The sequence below is a fragment of the Desmodus rotundus genome, chromosome 10, assembly GCF_022682495.2.
Source record: "Desmodus rotundus isolate HL8 chromosome 10, HLdesRot8A.1, whole genome shotgun sequence".
Lineage (NCBI taxonomy): Eukaryota > Metazoa > Chordata > Mammalia > Chiroptera > Phyllostomidae > Desmodus > Desmodus rotundus.
The window spans coordinates 74,847,270-74,867,254 of NC_071396.1; the positions used below are offsets into that span (position 1 = coordinate 74,847,270).

General features: G+C 37.6%; 1 protein-coding gene across 1 annotated transcript in view; it reads left to right on the forward strand.

Annotated features, from left to right (window-relative positions):
• The window catches only part of GREB1L (GREB1 like retinoic acid receptor coactivator), a 266,526-nt gene that overhangs the window by 197,192 nt on the left and 49,349 nt on the right, over positions 1-19,985 (forward strand). Inside the window, exons 16-19 of the mRNA XM_053913057.1 lie at positions 114-248; positions 2,515-2,712; positions 16,430-16,610; positions 18,673-18,865. Of these exons, the coding sequence (XP_053769032.1) occupies positions 114-248; positions 2,515-2,712; positions 16,430-16,610; positions 18,673-18,865 (707 nt within the window). The remainder of the gene's footprint in view (positions 1-113; positions 249-2,514; positions 2,713-16,429; positions 16,611-18,672; positions 18,866-19,985) is intronic.

Consider the following 19,985-nt stretch of genomic DNA (forward strand, 5'->3'; position numbering starts at 1 on the left):
AGCTGGCTGACTGACAAGTCTTGATCAGAACCCAGCTTAACTGCCCTACTTGGAGACTGATGAAAACACATCATCCCTTGTAGTCTTCTTATCTCTGCTTTATTTTGTAATAGGTGATGACCTGGACAAGCTGCTAGAAAAAATGCAACAAAGAAGAGGAGACAGTGTTGTTACCCCTTTCAACGGAGGCCTTAATGAATATTTGTCAACTCAGGAGGCTGCTGCTATGATTCCCACACAAAACCTGGGTAATGTCACCTCAGACCAAAAGCAGAAAATCAGTCCTCAGGACAGACATTATAGGGGCTAAGTTATTCTGAAGATATGAGGTCTCATCTTCAAATTGCAGACTATGACAGGCTTTTCATCATTATCTACATGATAAATCTGGCTCAAATTAAAAATGCCTTTCCAAGTAGCCTGGATCAAAAACTTTATTCTTAGTAAATATCTCCTAGAATCTAAAAGCCAAACACTTTATTCTAAGCATTGTCTCTTTTTTCCTGGAAAGATTCCTGAGTCCTTGCTGTACTTTCCTTAGCTCCCCTAGCTGTGCCCAGAGAGTTGTTGGTGCTCGTGGAGGCCTTGAAAAAACTACTTGAAGTGGTCTAGACTGCAGTCTGTGCAGGGCTCCTGGCTCTCCATTCCCTTCATCTGCTCTCTGACGTGTAAAACACACGTAATTAGGGGTAGCGAGGCCCTCCTGGCAGATAGAACAGCAATAGCAAAACATCATCTGCCCTGTCACAAGCTTCTAGGATGCAAAGGGAGATGGTGGGGCTGGGGGGGGGGAGGAATTCAGTCGTTGTATTGGATTCCTTTCAGTTCAGATCCTTTCCCAATTCCCTGTTTGACACGGACATCATAGGAAAGGATGGAAAAAAAGAACAGGAGAAAGCATAGATACAAAACAGATCAATATAAGCTGCTGCTGACAGCCTTTTGGCCTCCACTTCATAGGTATGCATCATATATGTATTAGGGTCGCTTCAGCAATAAAAGTAGCAAGGCTTGGCATTGGGTTGGCCATAAAAACAAATGCAAATACAGACAATAAAATTTTTTGACTTCTGTATGTTATTCAGTAATAAAGTGGTAATTCAGGTGATCAAAAAAGTGTTTATACTGTTTTAAATCACTAACAAAGTTGGAATTTATAATTTCCCAAAGGACTTACACATTCCCATATACATATCCTTGATTCACTGTTTAAGAAACATGGCTTAAAAATATTTTTAGGTTTCTTCAAACTTCAAAATTTGCTCAGTTAAATTCTACAAAATTATGCCATTTTCTATGGAAGTCCCCACCATCTAACTTGTGAAATGAAAAAAATTGTGCCCTACTGATCAGAAGACAGACTTATTTTCTTTGTGGATTGGAAACTTTTGGGGCTACTACGAAAAGTGACAGCTTTGGACTTTTCTAGTGGGTTCTCTCAGCCAGTAGGCAGGCCTACCTGTATAAATCTCCACTCACTGCCAGAGTTCTGTGGTGGCTGAGGCATCATGGCTACCATCTTTGTGTTGGCTATATTGCAGTTTGATTTTAGAGAATATTAATTAGCACAGGTTAATTGGGCCATTGTGTGTACCAGTCAGATTTCCACATGCGTTACTGATAAAAAGAAGCCCTTTAAAGAAGTATTGGTTGTTGCCTACCCAGGCATTTAGCTGACTAAGCCTGTCTCATTGTGTGAGTACACACATGCATGTATAAGAGAGATTGATTGCTTGCTTGTAACTTGTTATAAAAAGCTACTGACATACTGAGTATCTGGGCAATGTTTTCCTAATACATCACCTATTGAGTGGCCAGCCGGCCAAGTCATGAGTCCGGTCTCTTGAGATAGTGCAGGCGTCAGCACTGGAATTGACCACAATCACCTAGACCTGTCAGGTCACAAGTACTGGCAAAGTCAAGTGTGAAAAGATGAAGGTAGAGTCTCTGTGACCTACGTTATGCAGTCACAGGGAGGAGTATTTTAAATCATGTTGCAGTGGACTTGCTGAAGAGGAAGTGTTTACTGTGGTGCCATCCAGAAAAGCTCAAAGGAACTCAGCATCGTTACAGTTAAGACATTGTCTCCTTGCCCGAACTGGGTCTGAGCTAGGGCACCTGACCTGTGATGATAGTGCTAAAGAAAACTAGGAACTCTTTCCTCCCCTTTCCAGAGATGAGTCTTGGCTCCAGCTGAGAGGGTGTGGTCAGTCCCCCATCCCTACCCCCCACCCATTGCTGGGTGGGGGGGGTGTTGATTTAGTGATCTGTGAGATAATTGATTTAAAAATAATATATTTGTGAAATTATCACACCACTCTTGAGCACATCCTTTCAGCCAAGTTTTCAGGGAAAACAGGCAAACCTAGTAAAACATAATAGAGAGTGAAAATAGAAAGTGTGAGCTCTTGGTGACAGAGCGTTACTTTACCGTGTGTGTGCGTCCCCATTATGGATTCACAGTGATCATCACAGAAGTGAATTAATCTTCTTTTTATAACTTTTTAATTTTAGATTTAGATAATGAAACCTTCCAAATTTATCAACCACAGCTTACAGTTGCCAGAAAACTCTTATCCCAGGTGTGTGCTATAGCAGACAGTGGCAGCCAGAGCCTGGACCTTGGCCACTTCAGCAAAGTGGACTTCATCATCATTGTCCCAAGATCAGAGGTTCTAGTCCAGCAAACTCTTCAACGGATTCGACAATCAGGTAAGATTGAACTTTTAAAGAGGACCCTGTGTAGATTTCGCCTTAGATGCCCTCTGCCTCTTTCTTTTGTTTAATCCAAATCTTTATAGAACAATTCCATCCTTTTTTACAGTAATATAAAGAATACTTTATTATTTGAATTTATCTGTAAGTTTTTCCTCAAACTATTCTGGCCTTTTCCCCTCCATGGTCAAGGGGAAATTGATGTACATGTTTCCCTGATAGTGGCATCAGTGGACTAAAAAGTGGTCACTCATTTATGAAGAGAAATTTTCTCAAAGCAAGGATAGCCCAGCATGTGATGATGGGGTCTATGCCACCTGAACTTCTTCTATGGCTCAGATGGGTCAAATATCCCTAGGTGGAGTCTTAGTAATTTAGCACAATACCAGCACATTTTCAACCTAGACACACCAGAACACAATCCTCCGTGTCAACAATGGGAAGCCTTGTTAAAAAATAGTTGGAATTTCTCTTAATTAGGTACTTTAAAAGAATAAGCCTAGAAGAAAAATATTTTCCCAGAAAATATGAAAATGTAGAGAGCAAAACTCTAGAAATCTGTGGTAAATAATACCCCTTTCAAATATATAAACAAATAAAATTTGCTTAGAACGATAAGAAACAGTAAAGAATTTCGAAAATTGGGACAGCTGAAAGTGATTGCTTTTGTAAACTAGGTTTGAAAAGGAAATTATAAATGTCAAGTTGCTTCTGAGTACTTTAGCTGGGGAAAGCACACACATACACATACTCACATAGATTTTAGCAGAAGAAGGAATCTTTGCCACAGTAAAAAAAAAAATTACTTTCAATATATTTGCAAATAGGTATAGGAAACAGAAGATTTCAGAGGAGCTTAAAGTGTGGGTTATGTCTCATGCCTGTCATACAGTTTCTCCTTAAACTTTAGTGTGGATACAGATTCCCCTTCAGTGGGTCTGGGTGGACTACAGATTCCGCATTTTTAACAAGCTCCCAGGAGATGCCAGTGCTGCTGGTCAGAGGACCACACTTTGAGTAGCACAGCTCCGTGAGAAATCCTTTATTGTTAGCTACATGGGCCAAATAAGCTGACTGACAGTTGATTTTTCTGTCTTTAATACTGATACATATAAAATCCACACCTTCTGGAGGCCCAAATGCCTGGTAACAGTGCAGTCTTCTCTTTAGCCTCTAAAATTCTGAATGTCAATTACAAAATGACCTGTTGCCCTGTTACAAAACCTATTGGACTGACTTGTAGGTGATTAGCCAGAGAAGATCTAACACCTTCTCTTATAGCTGTCTCAGAAACCAGAGGGAGTTCTAGGCATCCTCAGCTACTGGTCATTTCTTCATTTTCTTTCTGCCCCTTCCATGGAGGGAAATGGATGGTCTTTAGTCACACCAAGCATTGACCATATGCTTTACTTCTTATGGATTTTCCACTTTCATAACATGGAGGGAGCACCTTCTCTTATAGGTGTTTTAGTTGTGCCAGCTGGCATTTGTGGCCTTCCTGAGTTTGTGATCTGATATCCCAAACCGTGCTTGAGCAAACTCATAGCACCTATTTCACATGGTGAAGTCACCCACGGGCAGCAGCTGTGCTCTCTGCAGAGCCTTTTCCTGAAATAACCTCTTGACGACCTGTACTTTCACCTCTCTTGATAAATGCAATGCCCTAAATAAAACCATGCATTTTTGACAGGTCCAGAAGTTATATAGGTCTTTCCTTTTCCCTTCTCAATGCCCTCTGAATTTTCTAAAGTGAGTATTTTAAGATTATCACTCCTCAGAAGGGCACCAGAATTTGACTAGTTACATAAGCTTAAAATCTAGAAAAATCAATGTTATGGATAGATTTAGAAAATTCAAGGCAAACATATTTTAAAAATTATTCATACCTGGCTTTGGCATACATACTGAAATTTTTGCTGCCAAAACAACCACTTCTATATATTTTAAAATAACTATATTCATTTTTATTATAGAAAAACATAGCTACAATATTCTTTATTTTGAAAAATAAAAGAAAGAAACATTTATAATCCCACCTTTCAAGGAAAACCACCGTTAAAATCTACATATTAGCAAATGACTTAGTAGTTGGTGTCCCAGGCTTTCTTCTCTACCTGTGTCTGCTTTTTTACTCAACCTTATAGCATACACATTTTCCTATGTCCTGAAAAGCTTTTGTAAGCATCATTCTTAATGAATGTATAATATTTCATATCATAACATACCAGAATGTATTTGCTTTGATATTTAAATACCTTCATATTGTTGGAACATGTAACAATTGATAGGAAGGATCATAAGAATATTAAGATGTAAAGAGAAATTATCCAGAGCAGAGTAAATAGTTAGCAAGAGATTATCCACTAAAACAACTTTTAAAACTTACAGCTATATACGCTGGCTGGTGTGGCTCAGTGGACTGAGTGCTGGCCTGTGAACTGAAAGGTCACTGGTTCAATTCACAGTCAAGCCTCATGCCTGGGTTTCGGGCCAGGTCCCCAGTTGGGGATGGATGAGAGACAATTGATTGATCATCAGTGTTTCTCTCCCTCTCTTCCTCCCATCCCCTCTCTCTAAAAACAAATAAATAAAATCTTTTTTTAAAAAAACCAAAAAACTTAGAGCTATAAAAACAGAAAGGATTCCCAATAAATCATCTGACTCAGTTACCTCATATTTTGCCATGTGAATCAAGGAGAGCTTCATTTGCTTAAGGTCACAGAGGACAGGACCGTGGGGACAAGAACCATTTTTTCATCTCTGTTTGCCTACTGCCTGATATGGTGCCTCTCTCAGGACTGGCAGCCAGTGCCCAACTAATGGTTGAATGGAGAGTTGAGGGAGAAAGTGGAGGTTCCTCTCTCTAGCCCTCCACTTGCCTTTCCCTACAGAAAGCATTTCAGCAGCCATCGTGCCAGGAAAAGCACCAGGCAGTTAGGAGCAGCCAGGGCATGCAGAAAGGCCATATCCTTGGCAGCCCTGGGATGGCTGAAAGAAAAAGGTGAAAATAGAAACCATCACGTTGCTGCAGACCCAGCACTAAGGCACAGCACTGGATATCTCAACTACTGCTAATTAAGGAAGGGAGGCAGGGAGCAAAAGAAAATGTTATGAAAAGAATTTGAGGGTAGAAAAAAAAGAAATGTCTTAAATATTTGTAAGTTTGCCCAAAATGGACTTGTGACTGCTGGAGTGGTCAGTAGAGAACCAGCATAAGGAATTTTTAGACTATAGGAAATACTTCTGTTCCAGTGTTATTTTAAAAAGTTTGATGTTGTAGCATAATTCTTCTAATTCAGGAGACTATAAATTAGAATCTAAGTTCTACAAATTAGAATACTAAGGTGTTGGTGCATTAAAAATGCAAGCCACTTCCAATTTAAGGTGAGTGGGATAAAAATAGGAAGTATTACTCACTGATCACACTTTCCTCCTTCCTGATTTTCAAATGGTGTAGGTGGGAGCCCCCAGTGAATGGGAGGCAATCTGGCAGTATCTAGCCAAGGTTTATCATGCTCAGGGGAATGACACAAATTTGATGCCTTAACACATGCCTGCTTATAAAAGGACCAGAAAGACATTTCCATCTGCTGATAGGTGCATAGAATGTTCTATCCAAATGGGTATAAGGAAGTGTCGAGGTGGTGGTAGAGGTTAGAAGGGGAGTGAAAACATAGAGGAAGGTAATTTTCACATTCTAAAATATATTTTTCTTGGTCTTACCAACTTTCCACCCTTGTCAGTCACCTAAAGTCTAAGCAATATTTATTGCGTAGGGACCAAGGTAGTAGGAAGGGGATCCCAGGAAAGAAAGTGCTAGGAAACCACTCTGTCCTGGGGTGAGACAGGGAAACAGCAGAGATTCCCTGTACAAATGCAACTGAACAAGCACCTAAAATTAGCATTCTTAAAGTCATTTTCAACTATGTAGTTAGCTGCCCAGTACCCATCCCTGGTTTATTTAAGATGTTAGCACCTGGCTCACAGTTTTCTCTGCTTCCCAATCTGCATCCATCCAAAGGTACTTTCTGTTCAGGTGGATGACCAGCCAGTATCCTAGCTCGGTACCTTAAGCTCCTCATCCTCAAACACCTTTGCCTACATTCTTCCTCAGTCACCTGCTCCCTGGTCATATCCAGACCCTGCTGGGTCCTGGAATTCTTAATTCTAATATCCCCAATGTCAGACCACAGACTCCTTTTCTTCAGTTTTTTTGGGGGGAGTGGAAAATCAATCTTTCCAACTGATGCCATCATAAATTCTTTTTTGGTTCTTTGGCTGGATCTCTCCCCCATTCTCCACAGTGGCTATTGTCATTCACTCAAAGTTCTGACTTCCTTCTGTCTTAGCAAATGGCCATGCCACTAACTGCCCTCCTCCCCCACCCCAATAGAAGAAACCTTCAGATAACTGTAGACACATCCATCTTTGTCCTTTTCCTCTTGATCAGTGAAAGAACTGTCCTCTATTTCAGTGTAATTCTCCCACCTTGTTCTAAATACCACTTCTTCTTCTCATGGAACTCACTATTACTTTTTCTCACATTGTCACCTTCAACTTCCCTCTCTCCCGGGGCTCATTCCATCTGTTTAAACTGGCCCCACTCTCTGGAAGACAAAACAAGCCTCTGTTAACCCTCCCTAACCCTCCAGCTCATTCTCTTCCAGTTAACTGCCAAACCTACTGAGAGAGTTGCCTGTTGTTAGTATCTCCATTTCCTCACCTCCCAGTCACTCCTCAACACCCTGGAAACTGGCCTCTACTTCCCACGCCCACCCTTACAGGACTCTTCACCAAAGATACCAATGACCTTCTCAGTCCGTCTCTGAACTCTTCACAACACAGGTGTCCTCCACTACTTCCCTGCAGTATCTTCGGCTTCTGAGACACACACTTTCTCAGCCTTTCTTCCTCAGCTCATTTTCATGTGCTCATCTGCACCCGTGGTTCTCCTGCTGTGGAGCTCAGCACAGTGCTGTGGCTGCAAGTTTAGTAATGCTCTTTCTCTTCAACTAGAAAGTAAAAGATTCAGGAAACATCTTTGTCTCATTTATGACGCAGCAGACACTTAGTATTTATTGCACTAAATTTTTTATAACATTTTATTGAAGTTTAAGTTCAAATCTATTTTAAAAGGAAAACAAGTAATATTTAAGATTTGGTAGTCCTCTGGCAAAAACATATTAAGTCATCAAAACCACATTCTAGAAATCTACTTTGCCCAAGAGTAGAGATCTTAGGTACATATGTATCAGGTATATCTGTCAGTCGCACAGAGCTCTGAAGTTGCATCTGTGTGTTCAGGGTGCTGTTCTGTGCAGGTGTTCTGCTACTTCCCTCCTGACCCAAACAAACAGCACAGGAGTACACACACACTGCACAGACAGGTCTGGCCAGACCCAGATTAAAAACTCTCCCCCATTGGAAAGACAGAAGGGAGGCAGCTGAGCCACCAGAAGACAAAGGGACTGCCAGTGCAATGGGCACTGGAAGTGATTAGCAGGAACTGTAACCAGCTATTTCAATTTCCAGGTTATTTGCTAAAAAGAGATTGCCAGAGTGAAGGAATACCCGTTGTTATCGTCATGCTTTAAAAACTTAGCATGCTCTAATGATTTAATATTTTCTTGATTTTCATATCCTTTTAAGCATTAGAATGTTTTTTGTATAACACACCTTTGGAGAAATTAATTCAATCCTCAGAAAAGATGAACAGCTAACTGAGGGTTTTATTTTCTTTAGGATATCTTCTTGATCAGAAAAATAAGAAATAAAAATTAGAGATAAAAAAGTTAGAAATGAAATTCTTTATTTAAAAAAAATCAAGGGATGAGAACATTCACCTTAGAATACATTGTTCTCTCCAAATAAACAGGCAGGGCAGTGGGGCATGGAGATGAGTACTGGGTCACCTTTAATGATACCTCGACATTTTGGATTTCTTTGATCATTTTCAGCTTTACCTGAAATCAGGACCCATTAGCTCCTTCTAGTGATGGGTTCTGGCCACTCATTCAGACTTTTGACCTTTCTGGCAAGGCCTTTGACACTAGTGCTTTCCAGGTATTGTGGACTTGGTGTGTGTGTTCTTGTTTTTATCCCCCTTCAAAGCCCTTAGGTGGTTGAAACTCTGCTGTTTTTCTTTTCAAGTTTTTAGAGGAATTGCCTCAGAGGACATGTTGTTTTTCTTGAATCCCATAAAGGGCCAAAGAAGCCCATCTGGATTCTGTAGCCTTCAGTAAGGAAAAAGGGGCCCAAGGGGCTTCATTTGAGCTGTTGAGTCTTTTGCTGTCCAAGAAGGTTCTCTCCAGGGACCTTTCGAGTCGGTTATTTCTGTGGAAGGCATCCATGACGTCTGGGGGCACCACTTACGTCAGCTCTCTGGGTTCAGATTAATCAGCAATAGGGAACACAGTGATTCCCAACCCCTGTGGGCTCTGTTCTAGAACCCAGTGAGTTGTAAAATGTCATAAAAGAAGAGTTACTGTGGCCTCCTAAGTTCCCACTCAGGTCAAAAGTAAGATTTAGTATTTAGGTAGACATGGCCTTAAATCTCTTGGTTCCCCATCAGTACCCCAGGTGGAAAGTGCTATGGCCCAGTTTTTATTGAGTTGGAAAAATGTGACAGATTTACTCATAATTTATTAGAATATAAACTTTTATTTAATCCTATAGAACAAAGATAAACAAATTATCAAGAAGATAGAAAGTGACCTCAGATACGCCTTTCGCAGCAGTTTGGACCATTTCAGATTACACCCCTCTGTGCATATTTTTGAAAGACAAACAAAACATAAAAGCTAAACAAGACACTACTGAAAAAGTTTATCTGTATGGGGTTGAAGAGATAGGGATGGGTATAACTTTTTATGTAGTTTTGACTTTTGATCCTTATTAGTTTCGTATTCAAAAAATTAAAATGATAGAGAAAAACAATATTGAATGCAAACAGAAATAAATGAACCTAACTACAAATTAAGATGTTAACCACACACCAAAAAAAAAATTCAGGTATTTTTGGAATAAGCTTCTTTATTGTATAATCTCAATGTGATCTATCCTAAGGGCAAAAAGAATTACAAATAAATCTTGAGTTTTAATCATTATGTTATTGGAAGTGGTATTAATAATTTTAAAACTATTTTGTATTTCATAGGATACAGCAAATAGATAAATATTTTAATGTTGTTGAACAAAGTGTTTTCACATGAAAGAAGGGAGCCTCAAATATGGAATGGGGAAAAGTAAGGAATATTTCTTATAGATTTATATTAGAGATATAAGTATGAACTCATAACTTGAAAAAAATTAAATGTTTCCTATAGCTCAGTATCAGTGTGAACATTTAGCATCCAGATTTTGGCTTATAAATACCATTCCTGACTGTCCTAACTCTGAGGTGGAATATCTTATTCTAGAACGCAAGGAAGTACTCTAAGATTTATAAGGACATTTCAAAAAGACATAACAGCCTGCTTGAAGAGGATTTTATTGGCCAAATTTGGTAATTTGGGGTATCAAAAGGAATGATGGCAATAGATCATAACCTATTAAACCATGAGTCCATAGTAATACTAAAGAAATAAAAGGGGCAGGAGATGTGAGGGGTAGGGGAATGAGCCTTTCTTTACAAAAGAGGACTACCTAATAAATGTAGGAAAATGATAGAATTAGAGAATCCTTATTTTGAAATACCAATGTAATTATTGATTCTGACAAGTATTGTTCATGGATACTAAAACCATTGGGTATAATGTCATTTGGAGCAAATATTCACACAGTCTGAAAGTATTATCCACATATTAAAAATTACAAAGAGGAGAAAGTATCTTTACAGTGTAGACATCTGGCAGTAGATACTACCAATCAAGGGTAGTGCTTAATTATTAATTAGATACTAGACCTAAAAATAAAAAATTGAAAACACAACCCTGGGACAACCAAGTGAAACTCAAATGTGAGCGGTGTGTTAGAGAACATCATGCTGACGTTAGTTACTACTGATGGACATTTGGGTTGTTTGTAGTTTCTCAGTATTTCAAATAGTGCTGGTATACATACACTGGAGTTTCTCTGGGAGTAAAATCATTGGAGAAGAGATTATGTATTTTTTCAACTTTATTAAATAATGCTAATTTTTTAATAAGGTGGTTATATTTACACCCCCATCAACAATGTATGTATTTTAGTTGCAATTATTTGATATGGTCATGCTTCTTTTAAATTTTTCCTTTGTACATCTACAGAAAAGTCACAAAAATGGTATAAAAGATCGAAAAATATAATTAAGAAACGATTTCCATTTATAATAGCATGAACAAGAATAAAATAGGGAAATATTTGGCAAAAGAAGTATAAAACTTACACTCTGAAAACTAGAAAACATTGTTGAGAAAAATTAAAGAAGATCTAAATAAATGGTAAACATCCATATTCATGAATTGGAAGACTAATTAATATTTTAAGATGGCAGTATTCCCCAAGTTGATCTACAGATTCAATTCACTCCCTATCAAAAGCCCAACTGGCTACTTTGCAGAAATTGACAAGCTGATCCTAAAATTCATATGGAAATTGAAGGGACTCAATTTCCATGTTTACTTAAAAAATATGAAAATATTTCCAAAATACTCAAAAAATATTGAAAAAGAACAAAGTTATAAGACTCTCACTTCCCCCATTTAAAAACTTAATACAAAACTACATTTAACACAGCAGTGTGGTACTAGCATAAGAACAGACCCCGAGATCAATGGTTTAAAATTGAAAAAGTCTGGAAATAAATCCTCCTATTTATGATCAACTGAATTTTGCAGGTGCCAATACTATTAAATGGGGGAAAGAATAATCTTTTTAACAAATGGTGCTGGGGCAACTGGATATACACATGCGAAAGAATGAAGTTGAACCCCTACCTCACAAACAAGAAGTAACTAAAAAGAGATCAAGGACCTAATGTAAAAACTAAAACCATAAAATTCTTAGAAGAAAATGATGGTGTAAATCTTCATGACTTTGGATTAAGCAATGATTTTTTAGATACAGAACAAACAATAAAAAAAAAAAAACTAGACACCATCAAAATTAAAACTATTTATGTTTCACAGGATACTACCGAGAAAGTGAAAAGAGAATGCACAGAATGGGAGAAATTATTTGTGAATCATTTATCCGATAAGGGACTTATATTTACAATATTTGAAGTCCTATTACAAGTCAATAATAAAAAGATAAACAGCTTAATTAAGATATGGGTAAAGGATCTGAATCAGCCTTTATCCAGAGAAGACATACAGATGGCCAATGAGCACATGAAAAGATGCTCAGCATCACTAGCCAATGGGAGAAATGGAAATCAAAACCACACAGAGATACTACTTCACACCTGCTAGGTGTGAAGACAGGCAATAACCAGTGTTGTTTAATATGTGGAGAAATTAGAATCCTCTACACTGTTGATGGGAATGTATGAGGGGGGAACAAGAAAAAAACCTCTGGAATTCTCTTCTCAAGGGTGGGCCCCTTATAGTAGAGGCTTCCCCTGCTAGGTGAGTGTTCTAGGAACCCATCTGTATCTGTGTGCCAACTGGCATTGTTGTGAGAGGTTGTATTCAGCTTCAGTGAATTTTTTTTAAGACTCTTTCAATGTGTTTTTCCATTTCATGATGTGTGATTTACAAGTGGCAGTTTTTGACCAAAAATGGCATGACTCCCATGCCCCACGCTCCCTATTCACCCATTCTCACCCTAAGTGACTTTCTGTTTTCCCGGATGAGAAAAGTCCTCAAAGAGAAAAGTTCTGCTGATGTGGAAAAGGTGAAACAAAAAATGGCAGAGGCACTAAGAGATCAAAATCAATGAGTTCAAAAACTTTTGAGCAGTTGAAAAACATCTCAATAGGTATATTGCATCAAATGGAGAGTACTTTGAAGGTGACTGAAGTTTAAACATGTAAGAGTAAATACACGATTTTTTATAAATAAATTCCAGGTTTGTTTGGGTCCCCCCTCCGAAATGACATAGCCACTTTAGAAAACAATCTTGTGTTCCTCAAATGGTTAAACATAGAGTTATCATATGATCCAGCAATTCTACGCTTAGGTATGAAATAAGAAAGGAATGTAAACATGTCCACACAAAAACCTGTGTACAAATGTTCATAGCAGCATTAACTGCAAACAATCCAATGTCTGTCAACGGATGAATGGATAGACAAAGTGTGGTATATCCAGAGAGTAGAAAAACTATATAGCAATAAAAAGAAATGAAATACTGGCGCATGCCACAACATGGATGAAACTTGAAAACATTATTCCAAGTGAAAGAAGCTAGTCACATATGTTTACATACTGTCATGAGTCCATTTATAGTAATTGTCCAGAATAAGCAAACCTATACAGAAGGAAAGTAGATTGGGTGGGGGGACCAAGTGGGGGGGAATTGAGGGCTGATGGTTAAAAAGTATGAGGTATTTTTAGAGGTTGTGAAAGTGTTGTAAAATTGATAGTGGTGATTGTTGTAAAACTGTGACTGTATTAAAAGCCATTAAGTTGTGTATTATAAATGGGTGAATTATATATGAACTATATATCAATAAAGCTATTAGAATGTGTACTCTTCACCAGCTTTCCTTAAAGTTAACAACTTATAGAGCCATAGTAAATTATCAAAACAGGAAATCAATCCTGGAACAACACTATCAACTAAAAACCTCACCAGTCTTTCCCTTACTGCCATGTTTCAGTTCCAGGATCCAGAGCAGGATCACAATTGCATTCAGTTGTATATCCTGTGATAAGATTTATTCCTCGACTCTTAATTTTTTAATTTTATTAGAAATGTTTTTAAATACATTTCCTTACTACTGCTGGTACGTGGAAATGCAACAATTTGCAATGCAAGATTGCAAAATCAAATGCAAGATTGATTTTTGAATCCATCAACTTAACTAAATTCTTATAATTTAATTTATTTATCTGGATTATTTTATGTTTTCTACACAGACATATATTAGTAAATAATAAAAGTTTCTTTTTTGTAAGTTTTATTTCTTATTTTACAGTTTTAAGAGAAAAAAATCAGGACATACAATTATAGAATATGACCTAAGTAGTACAATATACATAGGAAGGAATGCACAAAAATGTTTGCAGTGGCTTATTTTGAGTTAAAGAATTATGGATAGCCCTGGCAGGTGTGGCTCAGTGGATTGGGTGCTGGCCATGGGAACCAAGGGATTGCTGGTTCGATTCCCAGGCAGGGCACATGCCTGGGTTGCCGGTCAGGTCCTGGGTAGGGGGCGCATGAGAGGCAACCACACACCGATGTTTCTCTCCCTCTCTTTCTCCCTCCCTTCCCCTCTCTCTAAAAAAGTAAATAAAATACTTTTTAAAAAAAGAATTGTGGATAAGTTTCTTTTTTAATATATCTCTATACTTTTCAGTTTTTCCAAGATGAGTGTCTATCACTCTCATCACCAGTCAAGAAACAAAACTTAAAAATAAAAGCAAGTCTAAAACAAAATTTAAAGGTAAGGACCTACTAAAAATGCCCAGATAGGAACAAAACAATCAATTACATCTGATATGCCTGCTCCCAGCCCAAAATCACCTCTGCAGAACCAACTGGCTGTACAGTTACAAACTAATAGACCATATTATATCTTAGATAACTACCTCTTAGAATTTACCTGTCAAAGGTCTTTTTGTTTCATTTGTTTTGAAATGTAGTCACCTATTAATGGTCTACAAGATGTTTTTCCTCTTTACCTTCTTTACGTATTAGGATGCCCTTAACTTGTACTGCTTATTTCCTAAGGGCAAACTTAGGAAATAATCTACTAATTTTCAATGGATTCTACTCTCCCCATTTTACAGATTAAGGAACAGAAACCCCCAGAGATTAAGTAGGTCCCCTGTGCCTCTGCTTACCTCCTCTGCCCCATAGTACTTTGTCTCCCATGATGTCACCTGTCAGAATTACCCATCTTCTCCATCATAAGATTCGTGAGACTAAGATCATTGGCCTGCTCTCCTCTGTATTCCCAGGCCTAACACAATATTTGACAGGGTACCTGATACAAAGTAGATGCTCAGTAAGTCACTATCAAATGTTGAATGAGTTTTACAAGCAATCTGCGTTACAAAAAAATCAGAATGATTGCCAAATTAAATATTTGATTGCTCTTGAAAATATTCATAACATTTAACTATATTTGGGTGGAAACTGAAAACAGTCTTGGAGGAAAGTCTCCTAATGAAAAATATTGAAAGCAAAATTACCTTATGTTCACCTTTTCTCATAGAGTGAATTTTTCATATGGTAAAACATTTTTCCTTTCTAAAAAATTCCACTTAGAGCTATTTGTATTATAGCATCTAGATGTTAATTGCACATGGTTGTTCTTTGACCTGGTTTTATATTAAGAGAAAATGCAGACAACTGTAATTGAACAACAATAAAAGAATTTTAAAAAAAGAAAAGCTAGATAAATAAAACTAAGTCAAAAATCAATTCAAGTCTCTTTGTTTTATTTTTTAAATTTACTTTCTTAATTTTTTTCATACAGTTCAGGCTGGTAGGTGTGGCTGATACTAGATTCTAAATAGATGTCCTTCAACCCTTGAAATCCAGGCTGGTCCTCAAGGACCATATCTAACCCCCAAATCAACCTTCTGGTTCCTTCTCCTGCTTGTAGGGCCATGGGCTTGAGTCACCAGCGCTCATCTCAGATGGTGTACCCTCCCTCCATGCTGCCAAGTGTCTGGGGTGTGGAGGGGGGTTGTGTGCCCTTATTTTCTCTTTTTCCCCAGCTTTATTGAGCTATAATTGACAAATAACATTGTATAAATTCATGGTGTACAATGTGATGATTTGATACATGTAAATTTTTTATATATTTACCACATTGAAGTTAGTTAATGCATTCTTCATCTCACATAATTACAATTTTGTTTCCACTTTAAAGGGGGATTTGGTGTTTTAATTAACAATCCCAACAACAGTTTCATGTGCTTAGAACCATTTTAGATGTTTATTTGTAGAAGTAATTTTATTATAGACCAAAATAATGATAGAGTACTGAAGTTTCACAACTTCTAACATTTTGACAATTTATTACTCTTGGGTAGTTTAGTTCATTTTATTAATTTGATACATAATTCAACATTTTTGAGGGTTTCCCATACTCTAGGTACTGTGCAGAATGTCATTGTACAAAAATGAGTAAAATACTAAATAAAAAGGCTCATAATCTAGTTTTGGTATCTTTAGACCTCACACGGTATTTTCCTTTTTTCTTACATTTGTTTTGTTGCTAACTTTGGATAAGGAATGTTTATATTATTATATTAATTTGGCTAAGAGCTGTACCCCAAGGTGTCACTTTTCCGGGTGACCTATATAGTAGCTGTTAGCAGCAGCACCTCATATGTAAATAGAATTTAATTAGACAGAAGACTCATACACTTAACTGTTTATATTTCATGTACCAAATTGTTTCCTGTTTTCATTTGTGGGAAGAAGAGTAGGGTTTCTCAAGAAAAGGAAGTCTGATATTTCCTTCCCAAAATTGTGGGGAATATGAAAAAAGAAAAGTATCTGTTTTGTAAACCTCTCTGTATGATTGGTACCCAGCATATCAGTTGACACTGAACTTAAGTTTATCTCATTTATGTATATGTATGTAAAAATATACTTTTTTTCGTCTTGGCAGGTGTCCTTGTAGACTTGGGGCTGGAGGAAAATGGGACAGCTTATCAGAGAGCCGAGAAATATGTTGTTCGTCTAGACAATGAGATTCAAGCCAAGTTTGAAGTTTTCATGAGAAAAGTGAAACAGAACCCATATACACTGTTTGTGCTGGTCCATGACAACTGCCATGTGGAACTAACGAGGTGATTGCTTCAGAGTGAGCAAATGCAATATTTCTTCTACAGCAGCAGTAGTTATGTAATAAATTATTTAAAAGGTGATGATTTGAAAACCCAAGGACCCTAGTATTTGGCATCCTTATTGATAACTTATTCCTACCCTTCTCTTGCTTTTTTAACCTTTCTTACCACTTTAATGTTGATTTGTTTTTTTAACTACACTGTTGGTGAATTTATACTTTACTGTTAAAAATACAATCTTAAGGGCACTATGGAACTCCAAAAGAGCATGACATCAAGGAGGTTGAGGTTTGTGAGCTCCCAGCAGGGCCATGTGTTTGCCACCTCACCACCATCCCTCCTCCCCAGTTATTTTCCTGTCTTTTCTTTTTTTCCTTCTCTTCTATTCCTAGCTCTGCTATTTCTCTTTTTCCTTGCCTTTCTTTCTTTCCTCTTACCATTAACAGCAGTAGAGATGCTACTTTAATGATCTGAGAGCTTGTTAATGAAAGAACAGTGCATGTGGCATGATGGAGCTAGTTTTGCTCCCAGATCAAATTACAGCAATGATCAGGTAGGGGATATCTTTGCTCCTATGGATTAATAAGGCAAAGAATTTAAAGGGGGGGGGGGCAATCCTCAAGTGTTTATAGATTTTCTTCTTTTTGGGACACAATGAGGTTAAGAATCTGGAAGTGTTCTGGTCTGTGCTAGAAATAGTAAAAATGCTTGTTCAGAAGCTAGAATGTGTTTGGCACTCCACAATACAGAATTTAGCCATGTGTAGGTATAAGCAAGATCTTGCATAACTTGTTAGATTTAGCAGGAAGGAAGGGGGGGAGGGAGAGATGGAGGAAGGAAGGGAGGGGAGGAGGGAGGAAGGAAGGGGGAAGAGAGGGAAGAAAAGGGATGGAGGGGAAGAGAAGAGAGAAAAGGAAGAAGGAAAAAGGAAAGAAATTTTGCCCACATCCTGTTTAGTTACCACTAGTGTTCTACTGGGTTGGCCAAAAATTTCATTTAGTTTTTTCCATACAATGGCTCTATTAGATCTTAGTTGTCTTTAACTTCATTTGAAACAATTTTGTTAGATTGTATTGTGACTGCTGTCATATCAGCGTGCATTTAAAAAAAATTATCAAAACTGGTGAATTTTTATGCAGCCATTTTAGTATTGAAGATGGACCAAGATATGCAACATTTTCAGTGTATTATGCTTTATTATTGGAAGAAAGGTAAAAATGCAACTGAAACACAAAAAAAGATTTGTGCAGTGTATGGAGAAGGTGCTGTGACTGATCAAATGTGTCAAAAATGGTTTGCGAAGTTTCTTGGTACTACTGACATTTTGGCCAAATAATTCTTTCCTGTGGGGCTGTCTTATGCATTGGAAGATGTTTAGCAGCACTCCTGGCCTCTACCTACTAGAAGCCAATAGCAGGAGATAGCCAGTACACTCAAAATATCCAAATCAATAAAGTTATTGGTGAAAATGAAAAATGTGTCTTTTATTTTATGGGAAAAACTAAATGGACTTTTTGGCCAACCCAATATAAGCAGAAATAACTCACTGACATTATATACCTTGTCCTTGAAAGTTTGGGGTAATAGCTCCAAGGATTACGCATTGGGTCTCTCTGTATTTAATTCCCCAAGGCAACCTGGTACATCCACACTGAACACAACTAAAGATGATTCAGAAATACGAAAATTGTGGTCACAGGGAGGGGGTAGGAAGAACCCTCCCTACAATCTATCAAAGTAATTTTCAACTTTTTTCATCTCATGGCATACATAAACTAATTATTAAATTCTGTGGCACACCAAAAAATGTGTTTTTTGCTAACCTGACAAAAATAGGTATAATTTTGAGTCATTCACACTGCATGGCTACTGTTGTGAAATCTTGGTGAAAGGAGCAAGAAGGAGTACCCGTTTTGATCTTCCAAATCAATGTTCATTGCTTCTACTCCTACTCCCAAAGAACTAGGAAAAAAAGGAACTAAAAAGTTACCTCCAATTTGATGTCTGCTTCTGTGTCTCATCAGTTTAATCAGGATGTTTTAATGTGACTTTGAATATTTTGCAGTGTCATTTCGGGCTCTTTGTCACATGGTGAACCTAGTCATGGATTGGCTGATAGAGTCATTAATTGCAGAGAAGTTCTGGAAGCTTTCAACCTCTTGGTGCTCCAGGTTAGCTCCTTCCCATACACTCTACAGACCCAGCAGTCTCGAATCAGCTCCAGCAATGAGGTTCACTGGATACAGCTGGACAGCACGGTGAGCCTCTGTTCTACTCTCAGATACACAGCCATGTTCTTAGTTCCCTGGGGGCAGAATCTTCTAATAAAACATGGTCATGGGTTTGTAAAGTATAGCACATGAGTTCAAGAATCTGACTAACAATGCTTTATCTTCTAATAATTACAATTATCTGAAAATTAAAAACTAGAGAATAGTGTCTTACATAAAATTTATTAGGTGGTTCTCTTTTAGGTTATCATCAGATACAAAATTACCCACCTGATATAGTTTGTCCTCCCAAAAATGATGTAATCTGATACTATCATCAATATTTTGGATTGTCTTTGTGCCTTAACTGATTCATTTTAATCTGAGACCTGGAAATTTTATTGTCCTGCCAGGTGGCATCTCTGTCATGTTTCCGTCTTTCTCATCTGCTCCACTGTTTCACTACCCACATTTTCCTCACCAATTAGGTTTTTCCTTTTAATGAGACATCTTCTCAACATTGTACATATCCAGGTCTTTGTATTTTTTTACTTTAATCCTAATGACCTACAAACTATATGCTAAATATACTATCAAAGAAGAGAAATAAGAGTTTCATTTAAAAAAAACAATAGAGATTAGCCATTAAGCAATGGATCCTTTGTTTTAAAATATTGACATATGGGATATTTAAAAATAAACATGTTTAAGTAAAAGATACCAGAAATGTCTTACATAAGAATAACTATTTATTCATTAACCCAGTGCATTTCATTGTTATGAAGTAGGTATGTTTTCCCTGACTTAGAATTCTTCTTTCTGAGTATTGGTTTGTCCTTTGCAGTCATGCAAGCTTGGGTCACAGATTCCTGTTGGCATCAACAGTCCCTTCCTTCTGAGAACTGTCTCAATGTGTTCACTATCACATACAGGTTTCTTTGAGCTTTCGCTTTGCTGGTCTCTTCTCCACCCAGCTCCGTCCATTGAATAGGTGGTCAAGTTACCAGTAAGATAAGAAGTAACCACAGCTCTTTGCCTCTAAGGTGTAGGGCATGCCTACGGGATACCCAAGAAGTTGCCCTGCCACAGCATGGATTGCCAATAGAATTGATGAAAGGAAAAATTGTTTTTTAATCCAACAGATAGATCGCTACTGAATATTAAGTTT